General features: G+C 37.8%; 1 protein-coding gene across 8 annotated transcripts in view; it reads right to left on the reverse strand.

The window, feature by feature from the left end:
* Nucleotides 1-1144: 1144 nt before the first annotated feature.
* The window catches only part of ESRRG (estrogen related receptor gamma), a 633249-nt gene continuing 617556 nt past the window's right edge, over nt 1145-16837 (reverse strand). For 6 of the 8 annotated variants that reach the window (XM_029230489.1, XM_029230486.1, XM_029230488.1 and 3 more), the window contains one exon: nt 1157-5084. In XM_029230489.1, coding sequence (XP_029086322.1) covers nt 4840-5084 — 245 coding nt within the window. In that variant the 3' untranslated portion in view covers nt 1157-4839. Of the gene's footprint in view, nt 5085-16837 lie in introns of all 8 variants that reach the window. The other 2 variants (XM_029230491.1, XM_029230485.1) reach the window with 1 other exon arrangement.

Raw genomic sequence — 16837 nt, forward strand, 5'->3', positions numbered from 1 at the left:
TGTGTGTGTGTGTGTGTGTGTGTGTGTGTGTGTGTGTGTGTGTGTGTGTGTAGAACACATACTTTTAAATGAGGACCTACTGGAAGATTACAGGCATGATTTTCCTTCTTAGGTTTGTCTCTTGCATGGTCTCAGTTTTACCCAAATATTTTGAAACTATCCATAATAAAACATGTCAGATTCTACATTGGGCTACTGCCACTCAAAGGACACTCGAATAGGAAAGACAAGTCTTGAGTTCTGTGGCCAGCTAGTGCATCTTAGTGATTTAGGTAATCTCACGCCCCTAAATCGGATGCAGTGCCGGGGGGGGGGGGGGGGGGGGGGGGGGGTCTTTTGTGTCACCAGCTTGCTTCTCTAGAGAGCCAGCCACCTCCGAAAGGTGAGAAACACGGTGAGCAAACACAATGACAGGACACTGTCCGGATAGGCAGAGAAGCCAAGAAAGCACATATTACCACCTTGGTGATGGCTCCAGGAGGGGCCCGTGGGAGAATAGCTGACCCTGAGCGGCAAGGGCCCTCGTCTCTCCCGGCAAAAAAGCCAAGGGGAAGCCACTTGCTGTCAGCAGTGCTGTTTAACCCTCCTGAGTTCCAAGACAGCGCCCCGACCTCAGGCTCACCGATCTAGAAGCTCTGCCGCTGCCCTGTTCAGGAAATCCTGCCGGCCACTCCGCTCAGCGCTGCTCCGAGGACTCTGGAGCTCAGCTGGCTGCCACGCTCAGAGCCAGCGCCTGATTTAATTGTGGATGGAGGGAAATAATAGGTATCTCTAGCAGATTTTAATAGGATCTTAAAATAGGGGAAAGTTTTCTGTTATGACATTGACATAGAGGCGACAATTTGGAGTAATGCAGAATGATGTGGAGATGCTTTAAGATTAAAGAAGAGCTATATAAAGGCTTGTCAGAATGAATTCTAATGTGCCTGAGACACTCTGCATACTCTTAAATATGCAAAATGTCTCTTGGCACCCTAGAATTCATTCTGACAAGCCTTTATATAGCTCTTCTTTAACCTCCCACTTTATTTTTAGGGAACAGGTTCTCAGATACTCTTTGAATGCAAGCAACAAAGGGCAGTGTTTACTGATTTGGTTCTTTAGTGGGGGAGGGAGCGTGAAAAAAGAAAACACCGTACAAAGGAGCAATCAAAAGTGGAAGCATGTTTAATATTGCTCTACCGTCATCCTGAAAGGCATAATAATTTGAGTTACACATCTGAACTGATTGGAGTTACAGAATCATATCTCCCTTTTGCATTTAACAATATATACAATATAAAATAAATACATTTACACAAATGGACATTTGCTGGAGCACACAGTATGGTACACATCACAAAAATATACAATTGATTGCTTTACAGATGTGAAGCCCATCTACAGCTATAGACAAGGTTTTATTATTATTATTCTTTTTACTACTGTCTATAATGCAACTCCTGGATTATTATAAGCAGTTAAAATTTTTTTTGTCCTTTTACGATCTTCGCACATAAGACTGCCATAAAATGTTTTCCTAGGCAGGTAAACAGAGAGGCTTAAATAATTAAAATACAATCACCAACACTCATTTTCTCTTCTATAAGAAAAATAGCAGTTTTAAATTTTTTATATCTTTTATGTTATCATTTAAATGCAAAATAGTGGAATAAATACAACAATCTGATCTGATTGAAACACAAGTGTAACTACAGGTAGTCACACAATCATATTGCTTTAAATAAGAACAAACCTAAAAGAAGCAAAATTACAATTAAAATCATACGGCTAAAACATACACCTTGATAACTTTCCAATACTTCACATTAAGTAAATGGTCTTGCTTGAAACTTGAAAAAAACTTACCTCAAGCGAGGTTTAAGATGAAGCATTTACCCTAAAGCCCGTGCAGTTCTTTTAGATCTAAATTTTAGTTGTGTTTCCTATTTGTGAGATACTTGTTCTCTTGCAATGCTGAGAGTCAATTAAACTGAAAACTAAAAATTGTTCTTCATTCTTTTTACATCTCTCCATCTTGCGTTTTCAGTTGGTTGGCTTTTACTCCTTAAGCCCAAGTACTTTAATGTGATACAGTGAAAACAATGTATATATTGTATATATTTTATTTATATATATAGTGTGGTTGAATAGTAGTAACTTAAACCCTGCACAAACTGTCTGGAAAATAATCTTTTTTAAACACATATATAAATAATCTTAGAGAATCAGCACCTTTTTTTTTTTCCCAGGAGTTGTATTTTCCGTTGTTATTTTTCAAGGGATGTGCCAATTTCTGAACTCCTATCACAGCTATGAATTTCAAGTTATTGACCATCTGAATGAATTGCTAATGATGATTTATCTAGAATCACACTACAGTCACTTCTCTACTGAGAAACCACAATCTACAATTATAGTCCCATATAGCTAATGATAGATACACAGTATTCCTAGCACTGGGCTGATGAAACATCAACCCAAGGTATTTTGTTTAAAGCACACAAAGTAGCAATAGTTTTGGAAACGTGTCCGCACCAAAATGTTTCGCAACAACACAGAGCGAGTTTATAACAACATCTGAGAGATGACTGAGTGAAAGCCATATATACAGCATTTAAAAATTAGACTTATCTATATTCTTGAAATATTCAAAGTTTTATTTCTAAGCTATACATTGGTATTCTATAATAAACCATTAGAGAAATTATTCCTTGTTTTGAAAATATCATTATGATTTTGATGTGTATCTGTTCATAATGAATACTTGTTTGGAGTTTCAATCTCTTAATTCTTATTAGGAAGAACCTTATTAATGGTAAGGAATAGAATATACTACTGTAGTCTCCTGAGGAATTGTACATCCAGTATTGTCTCTAATTCTACCCTGTGTCTAAAAGCACATACCACAAGAATCCAAACACCACACGAACAACAAGACAACAGTCTTTGAATGCAACATAAAATTCAGGAAAGCACAGCAAACATGAAACATTGAAAAGCTGAACTACATTTCTTTTGTTTGTTAGGATTACAATTTTAATTACATCTGTGTACATAGAATAAGACTGTTCACATAATACAGGGAGCAGCTACTAACACTGGTCCATTGGTATAGCATTTGATGGAGGTTACTGTTTATTGGTTATTCAGCGATTGTAGATTTTGGGGGTATCTAATTGATTTCTTCATTAGATTACACCTCTTAACAGTCTGGGACCTGACTGACTTTCTTGCTGTGACAATACTGGTTGAAAAGCACATAGATTGGCTTAGCTCTTGGTTAAAAACTGCAGATTAATTTAAACAAACATTCCTAAATGAATCAACCCATAGAGATTAGGTTTTAGAATTTGGTCAGGCGTCTGCTGTCTTTGATGATTTTTTTTTTTTTTCAAATTCTGGCATTTGCCTTATTGCCTCTTAGGTGAATACTGGCTCACAGCTCCTTCTGAGAAAAGGTCTGTAACTTTGCAAACAGGCAGTATCTCATTCCTAACCACCGTGGCAGCTAGAAATCCTACGGCAACTGGACCTCCCAGGTAGAGAGGGACGCTCCTGATCATTCTACGGATCTGTATTCCATGTGTGGTGCTTATATACGTGACCACTCGGAGTCACTGCAGGTGTAATCTAATCCTTTGTGTCAGTGAACATTTAGGTAAACTGGAGCTCATGTTAAGTAATTGATGTTTGGGACCAGACTGGCACACAACATAAATTGCATCCGTGATAATATGCACCTTCCCTTCAACTATTGCTTGAGTAAGTTAAATTCCCATATTAATAAATGGCTGAAAAGTGGTAAAGCTGGTACAAAAAAATCTCCATTTGTAAGAAGAAATGAAACATTTTTTAAAAATCTTCCTTCAGGATTCATTTGTCCTTCATTATTGTTCATAATTGTTCAAAGCCAGCACAAAATTGCAGTATTCTTATTTCTCTTTAGTATTGCATGAATGAATAAAGCTTAAACTATTCCCTGAAAAAGTTACATAGTCGCTAAACTAACAAATACCTGGAAGACTTGAAAAAACAATTAAGGAATCAAATGGCTGTAACTGATCTAGATGGAAAAGCAATGATAAGAAGCAGCCGATGCAACGTTGCTTAAGTCGTCTAATTAGAGGCTGCTCCAGTGGAATCTAATACTGCACTCAGTCAATTTGTGTATGTTGCACTGTACTCTTAGGTACCATGGTTCTCTCTCTTTGATTCCTTAGTCATTGGGGATGTTATGGTTCACAAGAAGTTCACTGGTATCCATATTATGGATCTCCATCCTTTGGCAGGGCTGGCTTCCATCACTCTCCAATTAGAGACTTCTTTGAAAAGTTCAGCAGCAGAAGGAAAGACGGAAGGAAGGAAAGAAGGAAGGAAGGAAGGAAGGAGGAAGGAGGAAGGGAGGGAGGGACGGAAAGGAAAAGAAAGGAAAGGCAGCAACATTTTCTTATAAGCAGAGCTATTAAAATTTAAAAGAAAGGGGAAGAATGAGAAAAGAGGGCGGAAAGTAGAAGAAAGGAAGGAGGGTGGGAGGGAAGGAAGGAAGGAAGGAAAGGAGAGAGTGGGGAACCAGCAATGAAGGAAGCAAGAAACGAAGGAGAAAGAGAATAGGGCGGGAGAAAAAAAAAATAAAGAGCAAAAGAAACGGAGAAAAGATGAGATTAAGGTAGAAAAAAACTCATCAGGAGGATACAGAGGAATCTGAAAGCTGCTTCATAGTCTTGCTGCTAAACTATCAGTGCAGTCTTACTTGATTTTTGATGTTGTTAACTAAACTCTAAGTTTTTTTGACATCACTCTTGGGTTTATTTTTCCCTTTTTCGGCGTGCAGGATAGGATGCCCGGGGAAGCTTTTAGTCAGACCTTGGCCTCCAGCATTTCCAAAAAAAGTTTGTGCATGGGGACTTTGCCTTCCAGTTTGATGTTGTAGAAATGCTGCACGGCCTTGGTAGAGGTCTGCCTCAGGAGCGGCAGTGTCATCAGCATCTTACCGGCCCTGCGAGGGTCTTCCATGTGCTGGCCGGCCTCATAATCCTGCAAGGCCTCATGTAAGACATCCTGAAGCTTCTGAACGGCTTCGACGTCTTCTATGTGCATGGAGTCTGTACAAGGCCAAAAAGATAAACAATATTAACAATAATAAAAAATACGTTGATTCAAGTTATGAAACTTAAACCTTATTACTGAACTTCTCTACACTGTGATTTGTTCAGAGACGCTCACATTTCCAAAATCTCCATTTTATTTTTCTAAATTTCACTGCAGTAGATAATTTACAATACTGGCTTAGAACACGGGAATTACTACAAAAAGCCTTTATTTCAAACATGTGGGTTTCTTTCCTCCTGAGACTGAGCAAGTGAACACTGTAACAGGTAACAGTCTTGGCTGTTTTATTCATTACCTCATTCGTGTATTTATTCATTCATTCAATTATAAAAGGCCATCTATTAAAAAATTATTCTATGTAGCGTTGTGTAAAATTCAGACCTTGTGCTCAAAAAGCCCATGTGTCCCAAAAGGGGAAAAAAAAAGTTGATAACCAAAATTTTAAGAACTCCATGTAAACACACCGAATCTAACATTATGCTCAGCTGTAGACTGTACAGAAATCACAATACATTGCTCATCTCTTTAGAAGTTTTAGTGTACTCTTAACAGTTCATTAAAACATCTTGACATAGCCTGCTTCTCTGCAGACTTTAGATTAATGAATTCTGAAATACTTTTCACATTTGTGAAGGTGAACTTCGCCCTTAAGTGACTAATTTAAAAATCTAATTCAGTCAAGCAAGGAAAGGGTTAACAGGGTTGCCACAATTATTCTTGCGAGAAATGTGAGATGTGGGGAAAAAATAAAAGTTACAGTTCCAGTTCTAAAACAGACACTTAATTATATACAAGTTTGAATCATTTAGCACGTTTTATTGATTCTGATGACAGTTTATCTGTTAATTACACATAACAGCGTCTTTGGGGGATTCTTCATGTTTAATAATTCTAGTTCTCTGAGAATGCAGAGCTCTGAGATATATGTACCTAGCCTAATCTTTCATATCATTCAAATATCAGATCACATGCCCCAAAAGAGAGAGGAAATGTAATTTAAAATCAAGTAGCTAAACATACGATTAAAAAAATTACGGCAAGGTACTTAAAAGATCAACGGCTATAACCAATAAAGGTTTTTAAAACTTCTTCGTATTTTCTTTACTGCTTTTTTTTTTTAACATGGTCATTTTAAAATCGTTTCATCATATCATTGGCGAATTGACCACCATTTACATGAGGTGGTTAATAACACATTTCTTTAAAAGAGTTTTGAATATTCTGGAATATAGTTACTTATAAGGGTTTACTGCTCAAGACTCGATTCCTGCCTGGTGGGGCCAAAAGAAGGAATTCTTCTAGGTGGGAAACGTTGACAGTGGTGTCCTGGAGTGGAACTCCAGACATTCTCCAACATGAACCCTGGCCTTTCCGATGGACTGTTTCTACCTAGGCTTTCCTGCAATCTGGTTCCTTTCAGCAGAGCAAATCCATCCACTTCCTGTGTGTCTTCTCTTAGAAACAAGCACACGGAATTTCCAAAGTTGTCTAAGGGGGCGGTAATGAAAGTGACAAAAAAACAGTCACAGAGGTGACAACAACATGCTCTGATATTTGTTATTTCTATGTTTGCACTTAAATACTGTCAGGGGAAAATGGTGGACATGGACACACAGTAACGGTGAGTGCTTAGATACACAGAAGATTGACCTTTGTACATAAGGGAACCGGGATGAAGTGGACTCACCCAACCTATCTGGGGACTAAAAGTTAACACTCTAAGTGGAAACAGTGGGGAAGAAATGGATGAGGAAAAAAGGAACTGCAGTCTTTACAGATAAAATTAAATCAAAATAGCGGTTTTCCAAACAGATTGATTTTTTAAAAAGCAGAATAAATATACTGATTTTAAAAAGCAGAATAGGGACTTCCATGACCACCCAGTGGTTAAGACTCTGTGCTTCCACTGCAGGAGGTACGGGTTTGATCCCTGGTCAGGGAACTAAGACCCCGCATGCTGTGCAGTGTGGCCAAAAAATTTTAAAAAAAAATAAAGAAAGAGAAAAAGAAAAAAAAATTTAAAAAGCAGAATAAATATAATAAATATACCATTTCTTAAGTACCTGTTTTGGGTGACGCCTCTGATAAGCATTTTATGAACATTGCCTCATTCATCTCCCAACAGTCCTGCAAGGCAAGTGGCTGCTAGGAAGTGTCAGAGTAGGCTTAAACTCTGGTGTCTTTGAATCAAAGTGTGCAGCCAGAATTTATAACACTGGACATGGCATTTCCTTTTTTTTTTTTTTAAAGAACTGAAATCGTCCTCTTAAGCTCATCTCATTCAACTTTGCGTCTTCAGCAAGAATCTTTCCTACAACATTTCTAATAAAGACATTGCCAGCTACATGGAGAGCATTCTACTTAACAAGGGACAGAACTACTTGTTAGAAGTGTCCTCTTCATATTTTCCCAAATCTGCCTCTAACTTCCATCCTTTGGTCCTGGTTCTAACTACTGAAACAATACAGGATAACTTTCTTTCTTCGACATGGCAGGTCTTGAAATGCTTTGAAGTACGGTCACCTCAGCCCCGACTCCAAGTCCTGCCTTCCCCACTGCTCTTGCCTGGCGGGAGATATATTATAGGATGTCACAGGAAATGAGGCGAGAACAAATAGCAGAGAGATATGCTCACAAACAGCAATTAAGACTTCAAACTATTCTTTAAAGGCGGTGATTTAGCTTGAGAGATTTAAAAATGATTTAATCAAATTACTATGATAATTTAACTTCCCATTTACAGAAAAGATTCTAACTCATTTTAGCTTTACCCATTCTCGGAGCTGCTAATACTTTAAATGCAAACTCACTAGATCTGAACTATTTAATTAGACCATGATTCAGCTGGCAGACTGCTGAAGAAAATATTAATCTCCATTAAGGATCCTAGTTCAAGTTCTGGCTCTGTGGCTTTAATCTCTGTTTTGTTCTTCGGGCTAAATTTATACATTTATGCAAAGCTCAGTAGAACTGGCATTACTTTATATAATTATTTAACTCTAGTTGTTGGTACTGAGTTTTTTTTTAACTTTATGTTTTAAAGGAAATTTTCCCAGTATTTGTGCTAATGGGAACCAGCTAAACTTAATAATGGAAATCACAGGTTTATGAACTAACCGGACAGTGCAAAGCTGAACATTAAAAACACCGAGTGAGTTGTTAAGAAAGAAAAAAAACCTAGGATTTCTGGGTCCAAGCCCAGACTTATTAAATCAGAAAATTGGACTGGATGCAGGACATCGGTATTTTTTAAAATCTAGGTGATCCTATGGTCAAGCCAGGGTTGAATCACTAAACTAGACAATAAGACAAACAAATGCTATTCTAAAATGATCAAGATTCCAAAAGATTACCAAAGTTCCAATGATACGTATAGTGTCACCCATATATTAAGTTTCAACATCTAATAATAAAATAGAACCCTTTTGTTCAATTCCAATATTTTCCTCCATGAAGTACGACCCTAAAGGGACATGTCTAGCTCAGATCACTTACTCTGGGAAGACAGCTAAATATCCTTATACCAATAGCCGCAAAATTCAGTGATACTTAGGGCCGTTGCAAAAGAAGATTTTGTTTTTACTTCTCACCTGGAATAAGGCACTGCCCTTCTCTATGGTAAAATTATCCATTACTGTGGCAATAGGTAAAGCTACTCCAGAATGCCCACGCTCTGTTTAGGAACTGTCTTCAGGAATTGTAGCTCATTCTTGGCACTATTTTCTCAATGATGCCAAATCTTATTTTGAGGACGGAATTGAATATTAGACATAAATAAAGCATATTCAGAGTCAAATCTGGTACATATTATAAACCAACACTCAGAGTAACCTTTTCTGTGGGACACAGATGTTGATTTTCCTTAGTGTTAGTAAGCTGCCTACATGAAGAGGGGCAGTAACGATACAGCCGACGTGACTCTAATCACCAAAGGAATGAAACACAATACGATGAAAAAGACAGAGAAGTGGGCAAAAGTCTATTCTCTAAAAGATAATTTGCGTCTCCACACTTTTATATACAATTATAGGGAGTCTAAAACAGTGATCTTCTCAGTTACAATCAGATGAGATACCGAAGAACCCTGGTTGACTGTCATGGCACAATGGCTCTTGATTAACATAGATAGTCAAACTTAACGTTTTCAAAAAGGTGCCAATCATAAAGTTTTGATTAAAAATCAGTAAACTGTATTCCAGGAGGATGGCAGTGGTGACAGCAAAAACTTTTAATCTCTCCAAATCTGCACATAAAAGAACAGAGCGGGCTTCCCTGGTGGCGCCATGGTTGAGAGTCCGCCTGCCGATGCAAGGGACATGGGTTCATGCCCCGGTCCGGGAAGATCCCACATGCCGCGGAGCGGCTGGGCCCGTGAGCCATGGCCGCTGAGCCTGCGCGTCCGGAGCCTGTGCTCCGCAACGGGAGAGGCCACAACAGTGAGAGGCCCGTGTACCCCAAAAAAAAAAAAAAAAAAAAAAAAGAGCAACTAGATGGCAAAATTAAAAATCCATAGAAAACACTTACCAAAAAACTAAGTAACAAGATATCCCCAAAAGACACACACACACACACACACACACACACACACACACAATCAGGATTATAGTGTGTGTGTCTGCATTCCTAGCTCTGTTTCCACTGAAGGGGTTCAGGAAGCACGGCCAACCCAGGTATGCAGTATTCGGTACCAGTAGCATCCAAGTTGTAATCAGATTCCAGGCCCCAATCAGGAAACATTTAGGATGAATATGAACACCTTGTCAGAATAAATAGGAAGGAGAGTATGTACAACTATTACGTCATTCAAAAAGATTCCAGACGCTGACTTGAAGAGGTTCCCGCTGACTCAAATGGGACAATTTAAACTTTAAAAAGAATTACAATTACAATTGATTGAAATCTATTGATTATGTTTAAATACATGTCTTTATAATGACATTAAAAAAAGATAGGGTGCTGATTCCTTATCTTGAAGACTGGTGAATAAACAGAAATAATCAAGCATTTATCCCACATTTCCCATTCAGTCTGTATCACTGGTAACCAAATAAGAGAGGAGAGAAAGCATCTCTGTGTATAAGTATCCCAACTACTGAATGAAAAAAGAAAGGTTAAAATTACAAATCACCACGGATTTAAGGAATGAGTACCAGTGGCTGCTAACATCACAAAAAGTGAGACAACCAGACATTATATGTCTCCCAAAGAACAGCACCCCACCTGTAGGTCTAGAAACTGAATCTGATTAAGCCCTTTGGATCCAGTTGCTGGTTTGCACAAGACGCAAAGGGCAGAGAAACATGATGAGCCGCCCCTAGAGGATATAAACTGCAAAGTCCAGACTCTGGGGAACTGTGCAGGGCAAATGCCCTGGCTTTTGCAATAGATAAACTATAAGAACACAAAAACTTAAAGAGGAACTTTTAGAGTAAAGGAGACTTTAAAAATCCATAAGGAGAAAACAATGTTTTTTAAAGGGCAAGATTAAACTATCGTGTCTGGGGATACACATTTAGTAACAAAACCACTATAAAACATACGGAAGTGATGACTATAAAAGTCAGGACAGGATAGGGGTTACTTTTGTGAGAAGGGAAGGGAGAGTGACTGGGACAGATGCAAAGTTATATTTCTTGACCTTGCTTATATATTCATTGTGGTAGGCAGCAAAATGGTCCCAAAGATATCTGGGTAGTCCAACCCTGCAACCTAAATGTTACCTCGTGTGGCAAAACGGACTTTGCAGCTGTGATTTAGGATCTTGATATGGGAACAGTATCCTAGATTATCCAGGTGGGCCTTCAGTGAAATCAAAAGTGTCCTTATAAGAGGGAGGAAAAGGAAAAAGAAGGCAGTGTCGCCAATGAAGCAAAATGGTACAGGCCTGGCTCTGAAGATGCAGGAAGGCGCCATGCGCCAAGGGATGCAAGGAACACCACAGTAGAAGCTAGAAAAGGCCAGGTATCAGATTCTCCCCTAGAGCCTCCAGAGGGAGAGTGGCCCTGTCCACACCTTGTCATTAACCTGGTGAAACTGATCATGGACCACTGACCTCCTGAACTGTAGGAGAATAAATAAGCGTGGTTTAGAGCCACCAAGATGTGGTGATCTGTTAGAGGAACTAATACACTTATTAAGGCACACATTTTGTTTTGTATGTGTGTGCGTTTTAATCTGTGTTTTTATTAAAATGGTGAGAGAGCTAGAGAGAGAGGTAGTGAGAAACTTGATGAAAGGGTCCCTTCTAGAAAGTAGTGAGTTGAGCAGAATTCCTATCAAGACTACAGAAACACTTGTCAGAAACACCAAGGAACCTGTTCATATATCAAGTAGGGTGTTGGATCATAAAATCTTTTAGGCCTTTTCTAACCCAGAGAAGTCATAATTCTAATATTGGAAATAGACATAATAATTCTGATTTTGTGCCTAACCATGGTGAGAAAAACAGGACTTCTGATTTTACAGCTTTCCACTGAGACACACATTTTTTTTTTTTTTTTTTTTGAGGACTTTTTTTCCTCATTTCTTGCTCTGGCTATCAAGTCTGCTTTCTCTTACATTTATATCAATCACACAAATCACTCTCCTACTGTATTTATATAAAATGTTGAATCACAGAAAACCCTCGTGGCCCATAGTTCCTTTCCTCCAGGCTTCCCTCTCGAATCCCAAATTATTGTTGTTTGTTCTGTTGACCTCACATAATTTCCCTGCTAGGTCTTTTCTATTACGCTGCAAGTACTCAAGACCCTCCCTCTCCCTCCAGTATCTTACACTTTTCTAGAACTTTCTAACTCCTGTTACTAGAAGTGATAAAGACAATGACACCCAAGAAGTGAATCTTGATACCAGCTTGGGTGGTAAATATTTCAACCTTTCACAACATCCTAAATGCTCTGCACTATGCCAATGATCTTTTATAACAGATTGCTCATTATCTTAAGACCTATACATGAAATAGTGCTATATTATGTCAACTCCTAGAAGTAAAGCAACTATAGAGCATTTTATGTGCTTATAATGCAGGATGGAAGCACAGAGGTACTCGTAGCAAATATTTCCCATGTTATATAAAGGCATAGTGATCATTGAGCATGCTAAGAAACGTTCAGGAACCAGCCTTATTTTCTACATAAAGTTTTGAAATATCACGGTGTGCATGAAATGTAAGGGTTGCATTAAATTAAAAAACAATCCACTTCCCAGATATATCATCTAAAATAAAATTAAAATAATTCAAGCAGTGATGACTGATTTGAGCAAAAACCAAAGAGAAGCAGACTAGGAGATGGAAAGGCATAATTCTGATTTCTTATTTATCTTATAGAATAAGATACTGGTTTGGGTAAAAGTTAAGAATAAATTTCTACCTGCCACAAAGGACCTATCCATATTCATTTCTTAAAAAATGTTATAATCTGGTAAACATTTTGTTTTCGATTCTTTTTGTCACTTTCCTGAGTGGTTTTCTACCACTATAGCTCCATGAAGACAGCAAGATAAAGGAACTGGGGACAAAATTCTAAACTAAACTTAAAATAGTAATTTAGGGTGGCAGATGTGAAATTGCACTGGCTAACGTCTTATTCATTGACCCTTTTAAAGACATGGTATACACATTATTTGTGAAATAGAAATATTAATAGCTTATTGATAGCAAGGGACTGAGGGTCCAGCCCTCTGCCTCAAAGCAGCCACATATCTTTATCAGCTCACTTCCATTACCTGTAAAATGATACTGGATATGTCTACCCAAACAGGCATGCTGTGGAAATCAAAAGAGATTCCCCAGCAGAGGCTGAAAACTAAAACAGAAATGTCTACAGAAAGATTCTAAAAAAGGATAATCTCTTGACCAACAGCTAAAACTATCTCCTGAGTATCAAATCAGCAAACTCCAAATTTCAGTAAAATTGTTTGAGGGCCCAGTAGCTACTAAAGAACTGAAGAGGTGTTTTTACTTTTATACTGGTTGTTTAGATCCGTGAAGATGTTAATATTTCTATATTACCAATTTAGCACAAACACACACACCACACACAAAATATACGACCAAGCCACACACAAAATATAAGACCAAACTCACCACCCTCTCTTAAAAGTAACTGAGATTAAAATTTTAGGCCAGTTAGGAGATGTTAGATGTTATTAAATTCATCTGCCTCATTTTACAGAGAAGAAAACAGTTACGTGGATAAACCATGCATTCTCAAAGGAGGTGACATTTGGAATTGGAGAGTAGAAAAAACCCTCTTTTTTTGGGTAAAAATCACATATACGCAGTACATAAACAGATGCATTGTATATCTGTGATATTAATACTTCATTGGGGACCTATTAGGAAAAACGTATCGAAAAAGCCTACCCTAAGAGGAGAGAGAATGAAATAAGATTGAGGAACACTAGTCCAAACTTGTATGAGGGTCCAAATATGCTGATTAAATACGGCCCCCATTCCACTCCCCGACAGAAATCATAGACTTTTTAATCCCTTGAAATTACACCACATTCTGCACATATACCATTTGTCCTTGAGAACAAAATACTGTCATGAGATGAGCATAATGACTGATGATTTAAAATTGATGACCAAAATATTATTTGCAGCTTTATATCAATAGATGCTATTACTCCAGAGGTACTATGCAGAAGTAAAAAGAAAACTCAAATATGTAGATTCTATCTATTCTCACATGGGCTGGGCTTACAGGGCTCTAGGTTGGGGGTGGGTCTGGGGTGGCAGCAGTCGGGTTGTGAGGGGCAGCTATGGAGTTGAAGGTCTTGTGTCTTAAGCCAAAGAGAATGATCGGACTAAAAGCAATTCTTAATCTTAAACTGCTTTTCATCTTCCACTATGTAAAGGTGAGTATATTACCTTGGGGCCAGTGATAATAGTTTCAAACAAATTTTAGACATAAGAATCAATAGAACCAATTGAGAGAACAGAACCAAGTGCTATAATCTTACCCAAAATGCTGGCAGTAATATTTCACTATATTTTCCCATAAAGACATAAAATTAATTCTAGAATCATAGAATTCCCCAAATGGAAAGAATTTTAGAGATTAGTCTAAACCTCTTGGTGTACGTGTGGGAAAGCCGGGGCCTTACAATGACAATGTTAAAATTGTGACCTAGATTTTCCTCTTTAAATTCAGTCCCACAGAGATGTATCGGGGATGCAGTATTTCTCAAAAGGCTGTTGGCACTCCAAAATAGAGAATGTGTAGTTTAGGTGAGTCAGTTAGTTTCTTACCTTCAAAAATCAGTGGAACAATTATTTAGGGTTTTCAAAGATCTGAATGTGATAATTACAGTATTAGCTCATGATATATTGGTTTTTTTGGCTATATACCTGAAGATAGGGAATACACTTCCAATGGCTTTCTGGTGTTATAAATATTCCTGAATTCATATGTGACAGAAACATAGCTACAAAAAATATGACAGCCATTATCAGGAAGCCAATTCCCTGTTTCCCAAGCATAAGCACAACATTTATAATTATTGAATAAAGACAGATGTTTAAAATAAGCTGAAATTTAGATTAATGAGACAATGGTTGTTTACACCTACAGCCATACGGGGAACGCTGAGGTACTTATATAAATCACACTAAAGTAGGTTTTTTTTTTTTCTCCACCAAAAGTCTCTTATGTTAATCTAAAATTTCTAAATACTGAACGAAAATCTACAAGCTTTTTGGTATGTTTACGAAAAGCATTAAAATATTTTCATATTGCTGTGTTTGAGCAGCTTAAGAAACACAGGTTCCCGGCAAGACTGAATCTGCAACTTTATTGCTGTCCTCCAAATAACGGTAAAAAAATGGAATAAAATAGCATCATATTGACAGTCTCAAACAAAATGCCTTTCTGAGTGGTTTATCCCAAGGTAAAATGGTGGGGCTTGCAGGTTGGCTGGATGAAAGGCCATATTTATACAGCACAGGAGAGGTGGCACAATTTAGACATTAAAATAGTCCCTATAGGACTTCGTTGTTACTCCTTTATTATGGACTCTGATTCAATTAATTTTCCTTGGTATTGAGACGCTGAAAAAATGTTAGAATTACTTACAGGAGAATTTTGTGAGGTGGAGAAATTTTTAAGAAAAAAAATGCTACAGAATACTATGCTAGAAAAAAAGAGAGGGTTTGTTTGACTATTTCTGGCTGTTATTACAAGAAAAATAAACTGACTAGTTCTATAAACTTTTTAATCACCAGTCATTGCTTGAAAGTAGGTCACCTCCTCTGCCTCACAGCAGAGAATGTGGAATACAAATATCTCTATATAAAAACATTAATGATTATACTTCTAAACAGCAGCAACAGAAATGCTGCTACTAATTAATTCAGGTAAACTAAATAATAATCCATAGCCATAAAGTATACGTCTAACATCCAAAAGTATAGAATTTTAGCAATTTTGACGATAAAGTTTTAGCATTGCTCAGCATTCATGATTAATTAATAATTCACAAAAAGCAATTTGAGACACAAAAGATATAAAACACACTGGCTTCATTTTAAAAATAATTAACCAAGTAAATGTTTTACATTAGAATCACTATATGGTTTCCAAATAAAAATTCTTCCCAAACCATCACTGCAAAATCTTTCATCTAATTATGAGAGGCGCTCTAATGGGAAGTCCATGCAAGCGAATAAATTCTCAGAAAATCTCTATCCCATCTCCCACTTTGGTTTTCCAGAGAGCAGGGCACGGGGTTCCTCAGGGTTTGTGACAACGATGCCATTTGTCACACAGAATCATATTTTACAGTTTCACAGGGGAGTAAGCGAGAAGTGAATGGTGTTATAAGGAAGAGGGGTACATTCGCCATTAAAAGTGTGAAATGCTAAATGCCATCATGAAGACAAATAGGAAAGTACAACTTCATTGTTGAAAACAATCCCCCTCCTATCAGTCCAAGGATTCATGCATCAATATTGTAGATGAACTGTTAATTACAAAATCAATTAAAAATTATTTCTAAAAACAGTCACGCATTCCTGGCTCTCATGGGGGCAATTTGGGCAGAAGGTCTCATCTCACTAGGACCACGCCAAATCACAAAGTCGTCATCCACAAGTAAGCAAAAGCAATCTGGTTTTTCATTTTTCAGCGCGGCTGAGCCCAGTCTGAGATTGATCGTCACATATGGCCCCAGAAAACAAACTGTCAATACCTTGAATGCTGCAGAATTTGAACAAATAGCCGTCCGCCCATTCAAGCCACTCATTGCATCCCATTTAACAGATTTTATTGACAGTTTCCTTCTTGTAATTAAAGGGAAAACTACTGGCCGGCAACCAAGATAAAGTTCAAAGATAGGGTCAAAACAAAAGCAGATGGAGGGGCACGGTGTGACTGTCAATGGTACATAGCATCAGAGCGTGTTATTGACATGCAGGTATCTAAAGATCAGCTCGTCATTAAGGAGGGATCTATCCTGGACTTTATGCAAATGCTAAGAGAGACTTAAGACCACAATCAGGCATCAGGAGAGGCACAAAGGGAAAAACAACAAAGCACCAACGATTTTTACTTATCAGAGGTTGCTCCCTATTTTAGTACATTTCAGTTCTCATGTAAAGACCAATTTATTCTCATAATTCTTAACCCTTACTGCATAGGTAATACCCTTGAGGGAAATACTCCTTCAGCAGAACTTGACTTTCAGAGAATTCCAGAATGGAAGAAAACAGAGTATTCTCTGATAACCAAAGTGAAAGGCAACA

Source organism: Monodon monoceros, unplaced genomic scaffold, assembly GCF_005190385.1.
Source record: "Monodon monoceros isolate NGI ecotype Baffin Bay Population unplaced genomic scaffold, NGI_Narwhal_1 Super_Scaffold_18, whole genome shotgun sequence".
NCBI lineage: Eukaryota > Metazoa > Chordata > Mammalia > Artiodactyla > Monodontidae > Monodon > Monodon monoceros.